Here is a 24,835-nt window from a genome sequence, read left to right as displayed (position 1 = left end):
AGGACTTGGGGATTTAAATCTTCCTGACGTTGGCAAGTTGCCATGTCCTGTTCAAACCATAACGTATATTAACTACCAAAAGTATGAACAGCAACAGATGTGCCAGATAACTGAATTTGGATTGATTGGTTAATTTCTTCTATAGACTGTGAAAAATTAGTTTCAGAGAATTAAGTCAAATGACATATCATTAGCGAGAAATAATGTGCCACAGTGGCTAGTGGTAGACTCAGAAACAGGTGTGCAGAACAAAGGGCGAGTTATAGATGAGAGTCTGTGTGTTCAAAAAGACTAACTAGGATATGAAACTACACAGTACCTTGAGATACAGGGTTCCATTATTGATGTACTTATTATTTTATTGTACTCTATAATGGGCATTGCCTAAACTGCTAGGACATACCATTATCTGCCCAGGGAGGATATTTCCTTTCTACAATATTTAAAATGTGACTACTCCTCTTAGATTGTTTTATAGCATGACTCCAAGAAACTGGTAGAACAACAGACCTGCAAAAAGGAAATCTCTCACAGACTAAAAAATTACAAGTGGTTTTCTGCAGTATATATCATTGTTATTCCCATATGGTTGTATATGTTTTTCCCATTCACTATATTTTACTTTAAGCCATTAGCTTATATTATTTATCTTTTGCATAATTTAAATTTGCATGTTTGCTGAAATGGTATTTTTCTTCCAGACATGCTTTGTTTATGTCAATGAATATTATATAACCTTACTGAAAATGCAGACAATGCAGTATTAAATAATTTTTTCCTATTTAATATGATTTGAAATTTTCATATATAACAAATTGTCATGATGCTCCTGTTTTTGAAATCTAAATAGAATCTACCCCAAAACATTTTAAGTTGTGGATTTGGTATAACTTTAATTCACAGAACATTAACAAATAGCAAGTGTGTGTGTGTGTGTGTGTGTGCGCGCGTGTGTGTGTTCATGCATGCCTGATTTTTTTCATTATTCCTCTTCCCTATTTATTCTTTTTCTTTGCTATTTCCACTATGTGTTGGGGCTTGAGCCAGGGAAAGAAAGGGAAAAACAAAACTGCATGCACTTACAAGTTAATTTTATCAGATAACTCTCCTAGGGAGCTACTAGGTAGTGGTAATAACTACACTGCAGAGGAGGAGAAAGTAACCAAACTAACTGGCCTGGCTTTCATGAACTAACTAAACTAACTGGCTCGGCTTTCATGAACTAACTAAACTAACTGGCCCGGCTTTCATGAACATAGGATCCTGAGCTGGAAAAGGATCCTGAGCTGGGATATGAATTCAGCCACAAACCTGAGCTTTGCAGAATACTAGAAGTGTTCTCGATTTCAAACTGCTAATCTAGAAACTTTTGTTTGCAGCCAAATTAAAAAGGGGAACAGATAATTAAGTTGAAGGAAATTCATTTATAATAGTAACCAAAGACATATCTTATTTAGCCTCCCTCAATGTTTCCATTACCATTTCAACTGAAGATCTGGATCATTTCTAATTTTGGCTTGCTGGTTTTTCCAGTTCTGGTCCCTGGATTTACAAAACTACGTGTGCTAAACTTGAGTTACAAGGCAGATCTTATGGTATCATTTCTGTGCTCAGTTATTTATCTTATTAAAACGATTTTCTCGGAGAGTGCCTGATGGAAGAAGGGATAGCTTGACAGCGTTAGGGAAATTCCAGATGCCTGGGATTGCCAGATTTCCTGCTGGCTCTTAATTGCCAAACTCCTCCTCCTGCTCTTCTTGCACAGCTGTGTGCTTCATTAAATAGTGATGTCTACAAATCACAGCAGTGTTAAAATGCAGAGCGGGGGGAATTCCTGCACTCTGGTTGCTGCCAAGTTCCTAGAGTTTTAAAAGCACACTCATCAAACTGCTTTTCTCTCCTCCAAAAACTATAAATAACTTCAGTTTCAAGAGTGTTTTCACCAATTATGCCTCTCCATTCTCTTGGGCATTTGGAAATTGTGTGTAGAGCTGTTGGGAATCATGCCACCGTCTGAGCAACCTAGTGCACGTCCTATATTATAAGGCACGAGACTTCTGACTTTGATGTTGCTGCTGGTATTCTAGTTGACTCAAGGACCTCAATCATTGAAAGCAAATAGCTTCTCTCATCTATATTTTGCTTTCCAGAAAATGTTCTTGTGGAAGTTGGAGCTAAGAACCCAATTGTTACTGCTCTGGTATAAAATGGATGTTCATTTAAATCAACATTATGTTTTGGGAGTTTAAAGTGCATAAGGTCCTTTGCAAGGTAGGTTAGAGATGGACAACATGGTTAAGTCAAGGCTAATGCAGCAACAAGGTTAATGTGAGGAAAATGCTGACGGGTAGTGCACTAGTGCTTTAGGTACTAGAGTATCACAAGGGAATCACAGAAGTTGCACCTGGAGGGATGGGAGAAATTTTGAAGAGGAAGTTGCACTGGCTTCAGGCTTTAAGCAATGGGGTATTAGATGCAAACTGAGGTGTATGACACAGTAGTGAAGACACTGTTTGGGATGCTGTACCTCATATCAGGGAGCCGGAATTCAAGCACCGGCTCTACATCCGATTTCAGCTTCCTGGGCATGTAGAACCTGAGAAGCAGCAGGTGATGACCCAAGTACGTGGGCCACTGCCACTCACAAAGGAGACGTGTAGTGAGCTCCCTGTTTCTGGCTTTGACCATGCCCGCTCTAGGTTATGGGGTTGGGGGGAAGGGCATTTGGGCAGTGAACCTGCAGGTGGCGTCACTGCTTGTTTGTGACTTTTTCATCCAAATAAATAAAATCAAAACAATTTAAGAGATGGAAGTGATTTAGTAGAGGGAAAGAAAAGCAGAAAGAAAAAGTGCTGAGAACTAGAGAGGTTTAGTGGGGGCTATCAGACCTCTGTGATGTTCTGTACTGAAGCAGCGCTTTTAGAACTGGCACCCCTGATACGCTCTGACAATTATAAAACTATCTCCTGGTTACCTTCAGGAAAGCATGCTGTCTCTAGTTAGGCCCAGCTGAATCTTTTGGTATTACTAGTAGGAGCTTTAGTAAAGAATATGAATGACAATTAGGTGGATTGGTGGAGCTTCATCATTGATAGGAAAACGTAGGTAGGTCATTGGATTGACAGAAGAAGAGAGGCAGCAACAAGACAGAAAGTAAGGAGAGTACATAGGATTCCGAAGTAGATCAGTAACAAGCTAGGCAGAACCTGCCTCCCTTTCTCTGGAGAGTTTCAGAAGGAACTTTGGAGAAAGGAAACAGAGAGACTCAAATAAATGTGCTTTTACTGAGTACATATCTTGCACGAGCACTATAATGAGGGAAGTAGTGGATATTGTGACACAATAATTCATTTTACTCTCAACAGACAAAAAGATAGCAGAGAATCATATAAACAACTAAGAGTTGTACAGTTTAGTATTCAGGAACAGCTAGTTCTTTGACACAGAACTATACAAGATGACACAATTACTTTGGGGAACAAAAATAAAACTCTAAGATGAATGTGAAGATAAGCAAGGTGTTTGATAGATTGCTCATTCAGGATGCCCTCCAAAACTACCATAAAGTTGGTAACAAAAGAAACGGAAGAAATTTATTACAATTTTGGTGGCTTCTCAGTCTAAGATTAATGTGTCAATAGATTCATCATCTGGTTAGACTCTATCTTCTCATGGAGGATGTCTTCTTTCTTTGTCCTTACTTCATGAAGGGACAAGGCTAGTAAGGCATCCATTTTATTCAGGAAAGCTCTATCTTATCTAATCACCCGCAGCCCCATGGCTTAAGATGATCCACTGAGATGATTAAGTTTTAGGACATGAGTTTTGGGGCGCATGAACATTCAGGTAACAGCTGTGAAAAGGTATTTCAGATTGAATAAAAGCAAAAGCAAAGAGTGAAGCTATACATTGCAAGGACTTGGCAAATTACGGTTTGGATATAAATAATATTTCATTGCAAGATGTGGTTAGGGTCAGATCATCATGCATGTTCAAAGTCATGCTGTTGAGTTTGGATGTCCAACTTGACAGGGAGCCCTTAAACATAACTGGGACAAGAAGTGACATGGGAAATCTCTGCATAAATGCAGGGATTCTGGGAGGTTTTATGATTGCCACATCTTAAAACACAAAGGAAGGAGTAGGCTTGAGTAGGAATTCCCCCAGATAGCACAGAAAAATGTCAGGCCTGAAATTCAAACACAAAAGGCGAGATAAACAAATCTTGCCTTCACTCTGGCCTCCATGACCAATACATCTCCATCCCCACCCTCTCTTATGGGTTCTTTCAGTATTCTATCCATCATCTGTATTTCAAGCCCTTAACATACTACCTGGGAAGTCACCAATGCTTAGGAAATGCTTGCAGAATGAACAAAGTACTAACTTGTTTCAACAGTGGACAAGAACGTGGTTATCAGCACTTGAATAAATAATTAGTGATTTATTCATTCTTTATGACTATATAATATATTAATAAAAATTCTGTAATAAGCACTACATTAATCAGATATCACATATTAATCATATTTAATCAAGATAGTGAAAAGTGTTGGATTCACTGTAGAAATCTCTCCGATTTGCTCTACACTACATATTTATTTAAAAATTTAATTATTTTATTGGAAAGTCAGTTTTACAGAGAGAAGTAGAGACAGAGCGAAAGATCTTCCATTCACTGGTTTATTCCCCAAGAAACCACAATGGCTGGAGCTGAGCCAATCTGAAGTCAGGAGCCAGGAGCTTCTTCTGGGTCTCCCATGTTGGTTCAGGATCCACCAGCTTTGGGCCATCCTCAACTGCCTTCCCAGGCCAGTTGGATGGAAGAGCTGGATGGAAGTGGAACTACAGGATAGGAGCTGGCGCCCATATGGGATGCCAGCGCATGAAAGGTGAGACTTCAGCCGCTAGGCTATGGCACTGGGGCCTCCAGTGCATATTTTTAATTCTTCCCTTTTATTCTTATATATCTGAAAATGAAAAGGCATTTTGGACAAAGTTAGGCTGCATCTCTCCAGTTTAAATGATATATTCAAATACTAAGTACTATATTATATTGCCTCTTATAGGTGAATAAAGACATCATGTAAATAAAATTGCACATTTGTGTCTGTGAATGTGTATTTGTCATATAACAACACATGATTCTTACACGATATAATGTACTGAAGGCATTACCAAATATGTAAGTATTTTCTCTTCCAAGTCCTGAGTTCAGCTACTTTCCACCCTGACATTTGGTAACTTGGTCATGGTTTCAGTATTCCCTCTTAACCCTGGTACTTCTGTGAAAGCTTCCAGAGTTCTATGCAGACATCAGGGCTTAGGAATTGTCCCAAAGGTTATCCACCTAAATTTGGTAGACACATAGCCCAAGATCTAAATACAATATAGAATATTGCAGAAATGTCAACATCAGAGGATAAGTACAGGGGAAACTATTTTGTTTTGGCAGGGGTTGGTAAAAGTGTGTGCCTGCAGTCAACTGACTGGAAATCCAGGGAAGTTTCCTTTCTTTTCTCTTAGGTGATAAATGACGTTCTTTCTTTTTTTTCTTAGGAATCTCTCTGAAAAGGTTTATTTTTTTCCATCAGTGGTGTACTTCACAGTCATGATAGAGTCTCTTTAATTGGACAGCAATTATTATCTTTCCAACGTTTCCTCATAAATAGAGACCTCTGGTTTCTTAGGTGGGAATATGAAAAATAGGGATAAACATATGCCATAGAGTTAATCCAGCATACCATTAAGAGAAAAAGTTATCTTTTGTTCACCCACATTCAAATGAAAGGCATCTTTTAAAAAGGAAAATAAAAGTTTTTTTCTAAAAGCACAAACCATAACCATACCAAACAAAATCAGAAACACTAGTTCTGTCACCAATTCAGAGAGGTGACAATATTCTCTCTTCATCAAGCAACTTTATTCTTCTCTTGGCACCAGTTGGCAATATAATTCAGCTTCCTGTGAACTTGGACACATCTGTGGGACTCGGTTTCAAGAGATGAGACATGTGCAGGAGCACTTCATGTGACTTCAAGGCTTGTCTTCAGATTACCATACCATCTGCTGCTTTCTTTCCTTGTCCCCTCTCCTCCTCTCTTCACTTAGGGGCTGGCTGGAGAGGGGCCCAAGAGAAGTGTTCGAGGCTTAAGAAAACAGCTGAGTCATTAGATGGGAAAATCTGAAATCTCTGAGTCATCACCTATTGTAGGAAAACTTCACAGAAAATCTCCTCAAAAGACTTGATGCAAATGAGCAATACTATTTGATGGTAGCATTTGCTTTGACATGATGACATTTTCTTTCCATTTGGTGTCAGTCTGCAGCAAAAAATCATTGTGGATACTTCCTGATCAGGTGAAGATAAATTCACAGGAATGATACGCTTAGTATATCAAGGTGCTACATTTCCTTAAAGACTATGCCTATATAAACGCTGACACCTATTAAGCGTAGACATATCAGCACATCATTATAATCATATACTGACATGGATGGTGAATGATTTTACATCCTTAACAAGATCCCAAGAACTGATTCTGAGACCATTGCCATATTGGTAGGATGTATAGCCACCGCAGTATGTTAAATCCTACGCAAAGACTAAGAGCACCTAACCATGTGAAGAACTTAAGTACCACACATAAACCACAGAGAGTGTCATTGTTCAGAAATGAGGAACTCAAGGTCAAATGAGTAGTGTGCCAAAAACACAATTCTGAAAGTTGCACTCTTTATCTTTGTTGAATTTTCTGTTACAGATGTTGATATTCTTTAACTGTACTAGATGCCTTCTTTTTGTGAATAATTCTACTTTCTGTAAAATATATTTGTATTTATCCTTTTTCTGGTAAGGTAAAATTCCAAATTCCAAGGGAACTGTGTTTGTTTAAGACCATGGTTACAGTGAGATTTCATTATAAAACTTTTTCTTCAATTTTTAATAACTTGATTTTAAGAATATTTTGAAAGTTTAATATTTTACATGTTTTATGATAGTCTTCACATATTATAATTTGCGGTTGCCAAAGATCCTGGGATCCTCTTTTTTCCCTTTTAGACACAATTCCCCATCATGATCCAACATAGGAATGTTTCAAAAATATTCAGAAAGAGTCTTTTCAAGTTTCACATTAGTAACTACAATTCAGATGCAAGAAACACATAGTTCTGACCCTGACAGGACTGAAGAATTTTATGAGAGGTCCACATTCTTTTTTTTTTTTTTTAACTACGGCACTAACTCATTTTTCCTTATGTTTTCTTTAGTAATTTACCTATCTTGGCAGTTATCTCATCCAAGAGTTATTCCAATCTTTTGGTATTTTAGGTGGATTTCACACTGTCGATAGCCACAATTCCTGAAACATTAGAATGCACATTTTGATGCTCATACTGTTTTCTACTATAAATTTGTTTCTAACGTTCCACATCTTTTTTAAAATTTTACTTCTTTTTATTATTAGCATGTTATGACACAGTTCCATAGATCCTAGGATTTACCTAGGATTTATCCCCTACCAATTCCCTCCGTCCTCACTGAGTTCCCCTATATCATTACTATAGTATAGTTCTTCATACACAGTTGTTTGTCCATCATTGCAGGCATGGACAATGGCAGAGAGTCCAGCATCCTATTGTCAAGATATAGTAAACAGTTTCATTGTGAGTCCATCTTTGCCTGGAAGTAGAGATGCATAGTGCATTGTATCCTCACATCTGGATATGATAGTCTCCATGTCACAGTTGCTATACATCTCCTTAAATGAAAAGCCACAGTATAAAATCAACAACAGGAAGAAAAATAGAAATTTACAATGCCATGAAGTTAAATAACATGCTACTAGATATGATAGTCCCCAAATCAGCAACAGGAAGGAAAAAAAAAAAGAAATTAACAACACCATGAAGTTAAATAACATGCTACTGAATGAGTAATGTTTTCCTGAAGAAATGAAAAAGAAAATCAAGAACCTTCTTGAAGAAAATGATGCTACTGTACGATCTATGAGTCATTGAAGAATTTAATCTGAAGAAAGTGTTTTGAAGAGGTGAAACCACCAAACAAATCAAAATCCATGAGATACAGTTTCTGCTGATCTTTGTTGGTGAGATGTTTCCTGTAGGTAACAAATAGATGGGTTTTGTTTTTTAATTCGGCCTACTAATCTATGACATTTGATTGATGAGTTTAAACCATTTACATTCAGGGTTAATATGAATGGGTAGTAATTTATTTGGTTCTGTCATTTTAGCAATGGGTTGTTCATTGATTTAGTCTTCTGTTGTTATTTTACTTGGATATTCTTCCCATTTGCCTTTGGTTTTGTTTGGTGCTATCCTCTTCTCTATCAAGAGAACATTTTTAAGCATCATTTATAGGACAGATTTGGAAAAGGCATATTCTTTTAAATTTTCTTTAATGTGGAAGAACTTTATTTCATTTGCAAAGACAAAGGAAACTTTTGCCGGGTACATTATCCTGGGTCAACAATTTTTTTTTCTTTTATAATCTGGAATATGTCTCTCCATTCTCTTCTGGGATGTAGAATTTCTTGTGAGAGGTCTCCTATAAAGGAAGTGAGTTTAATTGGCATCCCTTTATATGTCAGTTGATTTTTTTTCATATGCACATTTAAAGATCTTTTCCTTATGTTTGATTAAAGAGAGCTTGATTATCATGTGTGTTGGTAAAGATCACTTTTGGTCAAGCCGGTTGGAAGTTCTATGCCCCTCCTGGATGTTATTTCCAAATTCTTTCTCCAGATTACGTAAATCTTCCCTTATTATTTCATTAAATACAGTTGTAAGCCTAGCTTCTCTTTCTGCACCTTCTGGGACTCCCATAACTCTTATATTTGGCCTCTTAATAGTGTCCTTCAATTCTTGAATGCTTTTTTGTCCTGATCCGATGTGCTTCCAACTTTCTGTTTCCACCTGGTGACAGGAAATATCTTCCAATTCTGAGATTCTTTCTTCTGCCTCCTTGATTCTATTTTGGAGACTCTTCACTGTAGTTTCAATTTGCTGCACTGCATTCTTCATTTCTGATATACCAGCTTTCATTTGATTCATTTCCGGTGTCACATATTCCTTCAATTCCTTGAATGCCTGCTTTATGTGCTTCTTGTTATTGATAAGAAGTTTTATAACAAATGTTTTGAATTCTGTATCCCCCATTTCTCGAAGTCTTCCTCAGTTAACTCTGAGGTTGGCAAAGGGTTTTGTTCCTTTGCAGGGGAGTTTTTAGTAATATTCATTGTGCCTCTGTCCTTTTGCTCTTGGTCATTGTACTTCCGGTTAGCAGATTGTTCTCCATGGGTGGGCCAGTTTTCTAAGCTGTGTCACCAACAGGTCTACAGTTTGATTTTATTTATTGCAGTTGGTACACGGTTCTTTGTTTCCAGTCACTTGTGCCACTCCTTCCAGCGAGCTCCAGGTCTGGGTTCTTATGTTAGATTTCCACCATGCTCTCTCTAGCCCCAGCTCCTGGCTCACCACTCGCCACCTCCTGTGACACGATGGTGAGGCTGCATCCTTGTCTGTACAGCCTTTCTCTCACTTTTGGTTGGAGTAGGTCCCAGGATGAGGGAGACACCAGGTGTCCTATACAGCTAGGTTGCTGGTGGTGCTGATCTTGTTGGAACCTGTTGGTCGTTAGGTCTGAGGGCCACACGGACCTATTTGGCCCATACAATGCCATAGTTGGTATTATTTTCCTGTGTGACCAGTGTAATGCAGTGAACTCAATGAGTTCACTCCCAGGTCAGCGCATGTGCAACTCACTGTTGTACCCTGCAGTCTTAAATTCTTTGCCACACTGTAAGATATGGTGCCTGATGAGCCACTACTAGAGTTCTTGATCTGCTGGCCATCAGGTCTGAGGGCTACCCAGACCTATTTTTGGTGGAACCTGTAGGATGCCACGTTGTTGCAGTTCACTGAGCGAGAAATGAGTTCACTCCCAGCTCTGTGCATGCGCAATCCTGCTCCATACCCCTTGCCTCCTTAAACAAAACGCCGCCCAATACAGTTCTAGGAGGCGGATTGGGCTATGAAATCCACCTGGTTCCCACACTACCTGTTTAGGACCTGTCACTCTGTCTCTGCTCCTGGTCAAATCAAATAGACCAGCAGGACGGGCAGTTCTTTGTCTGGATTCACCACTGGGGCTCCCAGTGAATGTCCCTTCCCACCTGGTTGCTGGTGGAGTTCTGGCTGCAGTGGAGTTCAGATTGCCCTTTGCTGAATGCTGCTGGGGTGACAGTCAGTGCAATGCCACACCATTTTGTCCATTGCTTTCCTGTGTCTGTCAGTCTCCAGGCACCCCTCTGCTGTTGTTCTTTCCTCTTATAATTCCTGGAATGTGCCCTTTCCGATTCACACTGACTAATATGTCTCCTACTCTTTAAACATGTCCTTGCCCTATTCTGCCACCTTGATTCCAGTTTCCACATCTTTAAAATTAAACACCTGCTGTACTATACAGTAGTATTCACAACAAACACTCTAGACTGGATGATCACAGATCACTCTATCAATAATGCACTAAATATTTCTTTAACACTAAGGAAGAGAGAGAATGCCACATTAACTTAGGACAGAAGAAATAACTTTGAAAAATAATTAAAAGAGAGAATTTTCTAATAACTGAGATGGGAAGTGGGGCTGAATGCTTCCAGAAACACTTAGAAAGAATGGAGAGCGAAAAAAGCTCTACCGTGTCTGGGCATCTATATGAATTTTAATCCATTTGAGCTCAAAACATTAAAAACATAACTATACAAGGCTGTAGGTCACAGAGAGAATTAAAATCAGTTATGGACATCCTAACTCAATGAGATCTCTCTACTTGAAAGTCATCTTCCTTGTCCAATTCCTAAGTGGTGTTTCGCTTCCAAAAATCTAGAAATTGGGTTGTAGAGTATCCATTCTGCACTAAATTAGCCCTTTCTTTTGGAGTTTTCTTATGAGTTCTTTTAGCCTGAAATTAGATCCATCCTCCAGCTCAGAAAGGGAAGACACAGAGTTAGTAATAACAGGAGCAATATTAAATGTAACAGATAAGCATTAAAAGTTATGCTAAAGTTGGAAAAGAATAAAGCTTTTTAAATAATCTGTGACTTTCATGAAACTCCAAGATGATAAAATTTTAAAAAATAATTATTAAGGCATAGGAAATTGGTGCAGTGGATAGAAGGCTGATTATGTTACAAGCATTCCGCACTAGAGTGCCTGGGTTCAAGTCCAAGCTTCGCTTTGATTCCAGGTCCTGCTGATGAGTACGCTAGGAGGCAACAGACAAGGGCTCAAGTGCCTGGGTCCCTCCTTCCATGTCAGAGACTGGCATGGAGTCCTTGCTTCTGGCTAAGATCCACCTCATCTTTGGCTGATCTGGGAATTAGGCAAATGAGCCAGCAGATGACAATTTCTCTTTCTCTCTCTCTCTCTCTCTCACACACACACACGCACACACTTTCCCTCCTCCCCTCTCCCTCTCTCTGTTAAGTGTATGCGTGGAGATTGGAGGAGGTGGGTTGTTCATTTAAGGGGATGCTCTGGTATACAGAGAACACATAGTATTCACCAAACAGATAGGGATCATGTTTAAGAGAATGAACCAGATCAGATAGCCAACAGGTCAGTCAAAAGCATCTACAGGGCAAGGGCTTTGATTTCTCAGTTTCTTTAGAGACAAGTTTCCATGATCAAGAAGCCATGAATGAATAAGAGAACATGAGCTACCGAGAGAGGAATGATCTTATTATTTTGGAATGGATTATTTAAAGGGAAAAATAAATCTAATTATACTACATAAATAGTATTGAGCAAGCTAAGGTTAAAAATCCCTGTCATCATTTAGAAACTTAACACTTAATACATTTTAAGTTAGCTAACTAAAATAGCAATTCTGCTTTTCAAAGTGAGCAGAGAGATTATGAATTTCAAGTGTCATATGCAAGAATCTACAGCATCTCTCAACCATAGATAGACATGACTTAGCCAACTAGTACTAATTCTTTAATTGCTAAAATAAAGATCACAGTAACAATAAACTAGTGACATGTACAAAGTCCAGAGTACAAGAGGGAGGAATGAGTCCATTTTAAAAATGTGTTCCTAGCTGGTTTGTTTGAATCAAGATTAGAAGCAAGGATTTAACTCCCTGGGAAGCGAGGATGCCCGCTTTAACTGCAGGTTCTTTTTTTTTTTTTTTTTTTTTTTTTCACAAACACACACAAACATCATCTATTTAAAATTACCCATCAGCCTGCTTTTGGACTGTCTCCCTTTTTTTGCAGAAGTCTCATGAGCTGATTGTTCAGCAGCTATACTGTAAAGTGTGCCCACACTGCATAATTTCATGTGTTATCATTTCACATCTAATTTGTCCTAAATAGGTTTATATTCTGAAACCATTTGGAAACATTTGAGGAGGGCACTTCAGTTTGTGGAAAATCGGAGTAAAAAGACAAATATGGGGATGGCCATTTGGCCCACTCGTAGTTAAGACAGCCACATTCCGTACTCTAGTGTGTGTCTCACAGCCCTGCTCCAGTTCCTGACTCCAACTGCTGGCTAATGCAGTCCCTGGGTGAAGCAATGGTGATAGTTCAAATCCCTGGGTTCAGGCCACCCTTGGGGAGACCTGGACTGAGCTCCTGGCTTCCAACTCCAGCCTCAGTCCAGCCCCAGCTGTGTGGGAATTTGAGGATTGAATTAGTGGATAGGCATTCTGTCTACATGGACTTGAATGTCTCTGAATAAGATATTTATTTTGTTGTAAAGAGGTTTGAAGTCCATGAATATGCTATATGCATTGCCGTGAATGTTTTGGGAGATCCTCTTAATCTAAATCATCATTAGATTTCCCCACATCTTCTTTTATGATGTTAACTAATCAAGATTATGCAGTTAATTACTTCAGTCAGATCAATAGTTTTTTTTAGCAAAGTGTCAGATAGAAATATTTTCAGTGATCAGCATGAGGCAGTCTCCATGGTGACTCTTCAGCATTGTCATGAGATTGGGAAAAGCATCAGAGACAAAACCCAAGCAAACACATATGACGTCACGACGTTACAAAAACAGGGTAAGCACTTGTGGACAGCAGTTTGTAGACCATTGCTTCAGAGAGAAACAGATGAGCCAAACTTCCTTTCAGACCTCTTTTCCTGTGAAATTATAACTTCCTTTTCCTTTATGTCATTTATTTGTAAAATCCTCCTTTCCTGAGATATAAATGAATATCTGTCATATGATCATATGGTGGGCACTTTGTGTCTGCGGTCAGACTGGGTTTGTCCTCCACATGGCATTGCATTTAAAAAGCACAGAACAAAGGAAACGTGAAAGGGCTTTCACTAATTAATTCTATTCTTCTAAAATTCTCATTTTGTTCTCTGCCTCCAGACAGATATTAAAGAAGACCCCGTTTGTAGGCTTTGGTGACACGTTCTTTCCTCTTTCCTCTTCCCCACCTTAGGATCTGCTTATCTTTCCTCTGCCAGATGCTGCTCCAAACTCCCGCTCACCACAACCTCAGCCCACGAGGTTTTCATTTTTTCCTTGGTGTCCCTTTCTCAGAGCCCTCTCTCCCTCTTTTTTTTATATCTTCTTTTTAATCCTTATTTTCATGATATAATTTTATAGGGCTGGGGTTTTGCCCGTTTCCTTCCCTTTTACAGACAGCCTATAATGCCTCTCCTACATGTGCTTGCTGGTTTTTTGTTTGGTTTTTGTGTTTTTCCTTCCACTGTCCCAGATGCAAAAAGTTAATGAACCAGGCCAAAGTGGAGAATCCAGCTCACTGGAGGAAAGTCTATGAACATTCCTTACTTTTTTTTCAATCCAGTTAAAATAGCATGCCTGTATTATTTCCAGAATCATTATAAGCAGAATACCTTCATTCAATGACCTAGAGGCCTTTCTCACTGATTTTAGGAAGTACTTCTGTTTCAAGGACATGAAGCAGGTAAGGAAAGAAAAGGGCGAGAGAAGCGGCTACTCCTCTGCTACACATTCATCACGCAGCACTTTGGAGCAGACTTAGGTCTCTCACACTAACTGAAGTAAGCAAGCAAACCCATTACAGTTATGAGCAGGTACACCTTTGTGCAACACTGCACAGGTGGAGAGTTAGTACGTGGATGCCTGTCCACAAACCTGCAACGTCTCTTTGAGCCACTTTCACAAAACATTTACCTGTAGAAGATAGGAGTGCTAGAAACGAGGAGGGACTGGCCTTCAGATGGGATGACAATCAGAGAAAGCCAGCATGGAAAGTCTTTGTGGAGTTTCAGAGACTTGACCTCAATTTTGGTCCTATAGATCTTGGGTCATAAGGAAGTTGGAGGAAAATCATATAGTCATGATATTGATGTACACTGAGCTGTCTTCATCGGGTGTCATGAATAGATTTGTCCAAGTGGAATACCTATTAGCACAATGTAGACACAACTGGTGCTGCTTGTGTAAAAGGGCGGGACAATAGATGGTGGGTCTTATAAAAACGACACATAAACTGGGAAGGAAGCTTAGTGATTATCTAATAATCCAATAACCTTCTGTTTCCCAAATGAGAAATGAAGCCAAAAGAGGAAAAGGTGTTCTCCAAGTTACTGGCCAATTAGTGCAGACACTGAAAAAGAATATGGACCGTATTTGCATCTGTTTTTTTTTCCTTTTGTGGTCAGAAATATTCACTTGGGGTTATTCTTTGAAGGTAGGTGGCAGGAGGGTGCAATGGAGGTTCAGCTAGAAGTTTGTTTCTTAAAAGGGCTCCTGCACACCAGCTGGAAGTCATTTGCTTGTTAGCAGCACATGCCTGGACTTCCCCCACGGCAGTAGTGAATCTGCAGCTGCCCAGGTGCTCTGGATATGTTTAATTTCAGCACTTGTGAACCATTGGGCCCAACTTGCAATGGTTCTCAGCTGGTTTAGACTGTCTTTGAGAACTTCTAAATAACACACTTGTCCAGAATCTACTTTTCCTAAACTCTGATTTGAAAGGACTGAGGTCATGGCCAGTCATCTCAACCATCTCAGGTATTCTGACATCCAGGCAGATTTGAAAAAAATCCAGAGTTAATAACCCCACCTGGAAGGGGACGATAGTGACTATGTGAAGTGGTGGGAACAATAGAATGGAAAGTTGTCACCGAGGATGCCTTTGGTCCCAAGAGTGCTGTTGATGAAGAGAGTTGGGAGGAGGGGCCAAGAAGAAGCCACTGGGCCGTCCTCGGAAAGTAATGAGGCTCAAGCAGTCTCAGGTGGATGCAGCCAAAAAGCCAGATTCAATAAAGGCGGCAGGCAGGCTGCAGAGAAATCTGTGAAGACAGGTTTGCCCTCACCACTGAAGGATCTTTGGTTTCCTCGGCAAGAAAGAATAAGGAAGGACAAGTGACTCAGAAGGAAGTATCTTGAACGGGCAGGTAAAAAAGAGAGAAATAATGGGGCAACCCTAGGAGAAGGAGCATGCCTTTGTTGTCGGGAGTCTTTAGGCCTTAGTCCATCAGATAACAAAGTCAGAAGGCTCCCAGGAAATGAATGATAGAATCTTTGGACCAGAGACGATTAGAATTCATCAGAGTCAAGTGCTGAGATGAGAAACCTGAACTTCAGAGAACAGGGACTTGCCAAAGAAACAAAGTAGTGAAAACTTAGGACTGTGAAAGAAGGATCTGCTCTCCATTCAGGGTTCTGACCTGGAAAATTCAGCACAGTGCGAGAGTTAGGAAGCAGTTGGCTAAGTTTGGATATTTGCTCATGTTATTTTCTAGGTATGTAACTTTGGGTAAGTTGGGGCTGGATATGTAAATGGGTCTGAGTTTCCTCATCTATAAAATAAGGTTCTAATAGCAAAATTTTAACATGAGACTGTTAAGGGAATTATGCCCAAAATGCACTTATGGCGATGCCTATCATGAAGCATGTATATGGGTACTAATTGTTATATCAGTTCTAAGTATTGTACCACACTGCTCCATTCATGACATCTAAACCAGAATGACTGTGATGTCTTTCCTGTGTGGGGGTGGATAGAGAAAATCTAAGAGTTAACAGGGTGCTTTGCATTGAACAAATAAGCTAAATATATGGGAATTTAGGTGAATTAAAATGTCTTTTCTACGTGCAGTTGTAAGGGCCTCATAGTAAGTCATTTAATAATGAAATTTCTGGGAGGTAAGCACAGGAAGTAATTAGCTTGTGAATGTGTTCTGAATGATTTTGTTGAGCTTAAAACGTAATGCCTCCTTTCCTTGTGAGGGAAAGTAAGAATTCCAGGCCTTTTCTCCCCTGGTGAGGTTGTGGTCTCTTCTTCATGGTTGCAGATAAGCTCTGACATTGACAGAGCTTGAGTAGCACCCCCAAAATCAGGAACGTTGACAAAAAGCAGACTACAGATTGAGAGCTCGTTTGTATAAAAGCAGAGACCTGTCTTACAATAGGCCAGTAAGCACTTCCTTATCGGCAAAATGGGATAATGTTGATATCTACCTCCTGGGATACTGTGAAAATTAACGTCAGGTTCCCTCAGACTACCTTGCTCATGAAAACAGTTGAACGTTAGCAGTCTACTCTGAATGTTGGCATTGCCATTGGTTGGCATACCTCTCAAATACTTTTGCGGCAAGCATTTACTTGATACTCTGTCAGTTTGTATGAATTAAAAAGTACAAAGACTAGAAATTTAAAAAAAAATTTAAAGGAGTATTTCCACTTGAATTTAGGCTATCCATTTATTAACAGTGAAAACATATTTATCCAAAGTGTAAAATGACAAAATACAGAGAGAGCTTCTACTTTCTGAATGTCAGAGAGGAAACAAAGAGATGCTTTTATATGCTAGTTTACTCCCCAAATACGTATAACAGTTTCAATTGTACCAGGTCAAAGATGTGAGTAGGGAACTCTGTTCAGGTCAGCCTGCCTCCCAGAGTGTTGAATTCAGACGTGGAGCAGAACTGGAACAGACATTCTGGTACGGAAGGACAGCATTGCAGGTGTTGTTGCCATGCCAAGTGCCCACCCCTGAAATGTTTCCTATCTGTAAGAACCAACCTCTGTAGTATCTGTGTGAATAGAAAACTTTCCCATAAGTTGAAATGTGATCTATATCAGCAGGAAGCAAAAAAGACCCTTGACGATTTGGTAAAAAGGAATGTATCTGCATGGAGCATTAATGCTTGTACATATATTCTTAGATAACATTTTATTCTTTATGTGTGAAGACACATTTCTGAAATAAGGCATACTTCACTCTAAAGCAGAAATAGGATCATTGTATAAATTCCTCTTGATCTCTCAGGTTTACTATTGGGAATCTTATCTTATAAATTTTACATTTATAATATATAATTTAAAATTTTTGCACTATATAATTACATATAATTAGATATATTTCTACATGAAATATTTTCCATTTATAAATATATTAACACAGAGATTTATGTATACTTAATATGTTTATGACATACGTCAGATTTAAAAGATAAGTTTCACAATAACAATTCTTGGCGAATCAAGAGATATTTTCACAGTGTACTCTATTTCTGGTTTGGGAAGAAATGAAAGTGCTTACTTCATACGCACATATATTAAAACTGGAAAGTGTTTAGCTATAAATATTATATATAAACATAAATATATAATACAAATATAAATATATATTTATATATAATATAATGTTGTATATAATACATATAATTTTTAGACCACAAAGGCCAGAGTTGGCCTGATCTAAAGCCAGAGGCAGGAGCTTCTTTCAGGTCTTCCACGTGGACGTAGTGACCCAAGGTCTTGGACCATCCCCACTGCTTTCCCAGGCACATTAGCAGGCAGCTGTATTGGACATGGACCGGCTGGGTCATGAACCAGTACCCATATGGAATGCTGGCACCACAGGTCGAGGCCTAGCCTGCAACAGCACAGCACAGCACCAGTCCCAATTAGAAAGCCTACTTATTTGCTATATCATCACACTGAAGTCTTCCTTGGCATTTGGAAGATATCAGTCTTTTCTAAGTTCTTGTGCTTGAGTTTTACAGTTTTTCAAACCCATTTTTGAAAAAATGTTTCACTCTTCACACAGATCATTCTGATGTATCAGAAAGAATAAGTACTATTAAGTCATTCCAACTTTTGCTTTTATACCTACTCTGCCAGTCTATGTGAACTCAAGCCACTCATTTACTTAGTCAATGGGTGAGCATGAATGTCCTGATTGCATGTGAGAGATTCTGCTAGGAATAGAAAGGAAGAGATACATTCCAAAGATCCCCCTATTACCATTCCCAGTGTCTCCATGCTACAGCCCTGACCTGCCAAATCCCAGTAAAATAGCAATGTGATTTTTGACTCCCAGTTTTTCATTTGTAAGTTGGGGCAACAGACTTGCATTAACCAGATGGAAATGGTTTTTTTTAAAGATTTATTAATTTTTATTTTTATTGAAAGCCAGATATACAATAACAAAAACAAAGAAAAAAAACCCAAAAATGGAAGTCAAACATGCAGAGAGGAGAGAAGGAGAGGAAGATCTTCTGTCTGTCAATTCACTCCCCAAATGGCCACAACCCTGGAGCTGCACAAATCCAAAACCAGGAGCCAGAAGCGTGTTCTGGGTCTCCCACGCAGGTGCAGGGTTCCAAGGCTTTGGGCCATACTCAGCTGCTTTCCCACGGCACAAACGGGGAAACTGGATTAGAACTGGTGGCCATCGGGGATCCTGGCACAGGCAAGGTGAGGACTTTAGCAGCTATGCTATTGTGCCAGTACCAGAAATACCTTTTAAACGTTGTCAGATTACCATGGAATGAGACAAGGAAAAGAAGACTTAAAACATGATGAATAGAGAACCTCATGCTAGCTCAACTGGTTAATCATCTCCTTGCAAGGGCCAGGATACCATAGGGGCATCAGTTTTCCTCCTGGATGCTCCAGTTCCTATCCAGCTCCCTGCTTGTGGCCTGAGAAAGCAGCAGAGTTCCGCTCAAATCCTCGGATGCCTGCACCTGCATGGGAGACCGGAAGAAGCCCCTGACTTCTGGCTTTGGATCAGCTCAGCTTGAGCCATTGCAGCCTTTGGGGAGTGAACCAGCGGAGAGAAGATCTTCATGTCTGTCTCTCCTTCTCTATATAGATCTGTCTTTCAAATAAAAATAAGAAATTCTTAAAAAGAGAGAGAGAAAAAAGTGATTACACACACACACACACACACACACACACACACACACACGAGATTATAGTTGATTGAATAATTTAGACAAGTAGGTTTGCCCAAAGGAATGAATAGGCTTTGCCTGAGGCACAGTTACTGGTGAAGTCTGAGGGGGTCCCCTGAAGTAAGTGCTGCCTGTGGGGTGCTTGTCACCCTTTGGATGGGAGAAAATGCTCACAGGAAATGAAAGTAGCACGAAGGCCTCGTGGAATGGAAAGTGAGAAAAATTCACCGCCAAGGCAAAAATTGGCTAGGCTAGAGAATGAGTAACGGAGTGGCAGTGTTAGAGGCTTTAGTGCTTGAAGAGGAAATGGTCAGACCTTTGGAATTAAAGGCTGCTGTGTCACAGCCAGGGAGACCTGGCAGGGAGACCCACCTGCACTGTTAGCTCAGCCTCTGCCATCTTGGCTACATGGGAAAGTGAATCGGTGTATAGAAGAATTCTTTTTTCTTGGTCTCTCTTCTACTTTCCCTTTCAATTCAGTAAACAACCTTAAAAAGAAGATGCTGAATAGGTGTTAAATGTGCAGAATTTTGATGAGAAGAATTTGTGGTGAAAGTTAGAAGTAAAGAGTCATAGGAGAAATTAACTTGGGGTAAAATGGTGTTAAGACAGACCATAGCAAGAAGGGAAAGGGCTTCTGAAAAGGGAGTCACCTTAACGGAGTGACAGGGTGGAGGAGCAATTGGTGCTGAAATATACAAGTTTCCTGAATAATTGAATCAGTTCAGTTATATATAAAAAGGAATTTCTTTTTACATTTTGTTCAAATTGGGGCAATTTTAATACTAAGGCATAAGACACACTAGATACGCATCTTATCTTTCCCTCTGTTGTTTGCCAAAAGTGAGGCTGGCGTGTGGGTTTGAGCTTGGATGTAAGGCAGGAGAAGGAACAAGCTGGTATTGCTTCAACACACAATTGAGAAGAAATTATTTCCATTTAAGTAGGAAAGATGCTAACGGGGCTGATGTCCAGGCTGTCTGTGACTATTTGGAGGCAATTTCTCAAGAACCTGAATAAATTCAGGGAGCTTGGAGACTGCCAAGGCAATTCACTAAAAGGCATTAAGGTATCTTTGGTATCCTTTAAACTAGGTATGACAATAGTTACTCTAATAGTTACTCAAATAGTTACTTAAATAGTTACTCAAATAGTTACTCTAATGGCAGAGTTAAAAATAGGGAATTGGCCTGGCATAGTAGCCTAAAGGCTAAAATGCTCACCTTCATGCTCCAGGATCCCATATGGGTGCCAGTTCTTGTCCTGGCTGCTCCACTTTCCTAAAGCCTAGGGACCCTGCACTGGCATATGAGAGCCGGAAGAAGCTTCTGGCTCCTGGCTTTGGATCAGTTCATCTCTGGCCCTTGCGGCCACTTGGGGAGTGAACCAGAGGATGGAAGGTCTGTCTGTCTGTCCTCTCTCTGTAAATCTGAAGTTCCAATAAAAATAAACAAATCTTAAAAAAAAAAATTAGGGGAGGGATCTAGTGCGGTAGCCTAGCAGCTACAGTCCTTGCCTTAAATTCGCCGGGATCCCATATGGGTGCTGGTTCCAATCCTGGCAGCTCCACTTCCCATCCAGCTCCCTGCTTGTGGCCTGGGAAAGCAGTTGAGGACGGTACAAAGCCTTGGGATCCTGCACCCGCATGGGGGACCCAGAAAAAGTTCCTGGCTCCTGGCTTCGGATCAGCGAAGATCTAGCTGCTGCTGTCACTTGGGGAATGATTCATCAGACGAAAGATCCGCCTCTCCTTCTCTTCTGCTCTCTGTATATTTGACTTTGCAACAACAAAAAATATTTTTTATAAATAGGGGAGTGAGGTATGAACTAAAAATGAAAGGAAATGTGCGCACTTTATGAGGTTAACTGGAAAACTCATTTTTTTTTTTAGAAACTTGAGAGATTGGTAATAAAAGCTTAAGCAGTAATCTGGTAGTTTGGAAGATTAAAGTGGTATGAATAATTTATGGTTAGAATTTTGAAACAGTTTATCCAAGGATTGAAAAAAACTTCCAGGTTAGTTAGCTCTTACTCTCTTGAGCAATATTAATTTAAACTACCTTTTCTCACCACCGCTTTTGAGAGCCTACTGGTGACGTCGAAGCTCCTTTCTGTAACAGCACTCAGCTGTTATTACTAGTAGGATGTTACAGTTTTAACAAATCTCATGCTTACAATCTATCACTTGTTTTGTAATAATTAAAATTAGAAAGTAGATTTGCAGTTTAATGACGCATCTGTTTTGAAATCAGAGGATCCTTATTTAAATCCAGGCTTTATTATTTACTATCTGGATGGCTTTGAACATTTCCCTTACCCGTTCTGAATATAAAGGCCCCCATGTGGGAAGGCAAAGCTGGCGTAGTAAAGTGAAGTCCTACAATAATAATAATGAAGATAATAATAAGAAACATTTATTTATTTGAAAAATTTACAGAGAGAGGAAAAGAGAATCAATCATCGTCCTGCTGTTTCACTTTCCAAATGGCATCAATGGCCAGGGCTGGGCAGAATGAAGCCCAGAACCAGCAGCTATACCTGGGTTTCCCAGTGGGTGTCAGGGTGTCAACCTCTCGGGCCATCTTCTGCTGTTTTCCCCAAATCATTACAGGGAGATGAATCAGGAGTGTACAGCCAAGACATTATTAACCTGTGTCCATATGTGATACTATCTTTGCAAGAGGCAACTTTACCCACTAAACCACAATGCCTGCCCATGCAGTGTGCACCTGCACATTATCTTGTGTACATCACTTGGAAATCATCATGTAAGAAAAGCTGATGCTATTATCTGTGTGTAGCTAAAAGTCATATATTTGGAAATTTAAGATGATTGGCTATCCTAGTATACTCTTTAACCCTTTGTTGTAAACGAAGTGAGTAGAGACTCAATACATTTTATTCTGGTGTAAAATTGATCAAATTATAATGATCACATGCTAAGATCTATTCAATGTCCAAAGTCAGTGAACAAAACCACTGATAAAAGGAGTGTTCCTTTTCAAATATACAGGAATCAAATTAAATCTATGTATACACGCACATGTAAACTGGAGGTAAACTTGAGGATTCAGCAACAAAATGAAGCAAACAGAAACAGCATTCATTTGCAAATTTCAGATGTCTGCTTACCCCACAGTCTAACATAGAATTTCACACTCCAATTAAGAACTACCTACACAGACATCAAGGTAAATAACTGGTGATTAAAGAAAATTCAGAAAGAGAAAGCCTGGAAGTTTAAGTTTGTTTTCTTTGAATGTGAAGCAAAGACTGTACTTAAGGTAGAGGTGATTAATCTGAGGGTGAAATTAAAAGATTTTTGAGCTCATTTCTCTTTTTGAATTCTGCTTTTTAACTGCTGGCCACAGAACTGGTAGATAATCAGTAGAGATATGAATAGACTTAATGATGGGTCAGACTATTTGTCAGGCTTAATGAGGGAATGTTTATTTTCTTTTTGAAACCTACAGTACACAGATGTTGGATTGTGGAAATGCGAAGCATAATAGCACTATTATTAGGAGGGAAGAACTTTGATAACAGAAGTGATTGTCTGGCATTGGAGGTCTGTCTGATTTTGTGGCAAAATGAGGCCTGTGATTTTGCCCAGAGAAATAGCAGTTTGCATCTTGTAAAGGGTGCTAGATACATAAGCATGGTAACATTGGACATCTTCTTAATAGAATATGCTTTAAATGTTCAGCATCGTAAATATAGAAACTATAATCCTACTTTCTCTTTTGTCCTTTTAAGTTTCGTAGAAACCCCAGCTCATTTCTCTTGGAAAGAAAGTTATTACCGATCTGCCATGTCCCAGAGCACACAACCTAGTGAATTCCTCAGTCCGGAAGTTTTCCAGCATATCTGGGATTTTCTGGAACAGTAAGTATCAAGCAAGAAAGAAATTTTGTATTTATTTATATGCAGACAAAAGTAAATAACCAAAATATTTTTACTGGGGCATGTTTCTAGAATCAGCAAAAATTCGTTAAATATCACTTGAAAAATCCTTGCCCTTCAATATCATCTCTGTGTTCAGAGTTTAATGATATTTTTGAGCTTCTAACAATGAAAAAAGTGTACTGTAAGATGATGCACTTATACATTTTGAGAGTCTAAAAGTGTTCTTCTGCCTCTTCCAAAGAAAGTACAATTTTTTTTATCATCAAAATGCATTCCTTTAGTTTGAAAACTTGCCAAATACTACATTGCAAGTATTCTCTGAGACGGGAATATATTGAAATTTGTGGGTCACTTATACATGTATGCCTTGTTATAAAATATTTTTACTTTTCTCAGATGGCAGTTCGGATTGGTGAGTAATTAAGGAGAAGATGAAAACAATATCTAAGCTTGAGGGACCCTAAGAGGCATCAACATGAAATATCCTTGACACATTCCTTCTACCCTGCTTTCTGATCAGAACTTTCTTTGAGAGAGCTAGGGATCATGATGCCCATTTAACAAGCAGGGCTTAGATCCCAATGACCTGAAATTGCCTATCTAGTAAGAGGGTAAACCAGGATTCAGACCTATGGGTGCTTGAATTCCCTGAGTCTTGCTGGCTTTACAACAGGAAAGGGCTCATTGTTGACGCTTGAGTGAGTGTGTTTTCATTTCTTTCCATGTCTAACACACTTTGTTTCTTTCTTTGATGGTAGACCTATATGTTCAGTTCAGCCCATTGACTTGAACTTTGTGGATGAACCATCAGAAAATGGTGCAACCAACAAGATTGAGATTAGCATGGACTGTATCCGCATGCAGGACTCGGACCTCAGTGATCCCATGTGGGTGAGTGGCATGGTCCTACTCTTCAGTCAGGGGGCCCTGCTGTCTACTTCTCTGCCAAAACTTTTAAATGGTACATAGCAAGGCCACTGTGGCAAGAATAAGATGAGTAGCTGTGAGAAGACTCAGTGTCATTTATAGATTGGCCTTTATGCTCCAAGATGTGTGTTTCCTCGGCTACAGGGAGGCTGTGAGCTTGAATATAATTCTTTATCTTTTTGAATTGTTCCTCATTGCCAATTGCGGTTTAGCGTGATTATAGCCCAAAGTTTTGTCTCCCATAAAACTGTCCTTTATTTAATTTTTATTTTTATGACACAGTTTAATAGGCAATGGGATTTCCTATCCACCTCCCCAAATTCTCTCCCCTCTCCACTGATTTGTCCTCTAGTTTTACAATTAGTGTCTTTCATGAACAGTCACAAGTCCATCGTGCTGTCATTGAAATGTCTCCTGACAATGCCGGCATGGACAGTGTCGGAGAGCCCAGCATCCTACTATCATCTTCAACCATTTCACTGGGAGCCCAAACTTGTTCTGTATGCATAGAGACACACTGCTCTCTGTTTACACATCTGCATGTATCAATCATGAAGCTATCCTTTTATGAAGGAAGTAGAAAGAATGTCCATGTGTAAGACAAGCTGAAATATTTGGTCACAGGATAAAAAGAAAGAAGAGAGCTGGTACAAAAGACTGGCTTGTCATTGTATCACTGCATCACTCATGACCTTAGGCTGCAGTTTCTAATTTACAAAATGCACCTTATGTGTCACATACCTCCCAGGCAGCTAAGGAGTTTAATAAGTCAA

The 24,835-nt window shown here is 39.4% G+C and overlaps 1 protein-coding gene across 5 annotated transcripts in view; it reads left to right on the top strand.

Moving 5' to 3' along the window:
• Nucleotides 1-24,835, top strand: part of TP63 (tumor protein p63) — a 217,633-nt gene that overhangs the window by 61,227 nt on the left and 131,571 nt on the right. For all 5 annotated transcript variants that reach the window (XM_058662120.1, XM_058662119.1, XM_058662118.1 and 2 more), the window contains exons 2-3: nucleotides 22,986-23,114; nucleotides 23,894-24,026. In XM_058662120.1, coding sequence (XP_058518103.1) covers nucleotides 22,986-23,114; nucleotides 23,894-24,026 — 262 coding nt within the window. The remainder of the gene's footprint in view (nucleotides 1-22,985; nucleotides 23,115-23,893; nucleotides 24,027-24,835) is intronic.

The sequence above is a fragment of the Ochotona princeps genome, chromosome 3 (assembly GCF_030435755.1).
Source record: "Ochotona princeps isolate mOchPri1 chromosome 3, mOchPri1.hap1, whole genome shotgun sequence".
Taxonomy (NCBI): domain Eukaryota; kingdom Metazoa; phylum Chordata; class Mammalia; order Lagomorpha; family Ochotonidae; genus Ochotona; species Ochotona princeps.
The sequence above is the reverse complement of the archived record's forward strand: the minus strand, read 5'-3'. Positions and strand labels throughout refer to the sequence as shown.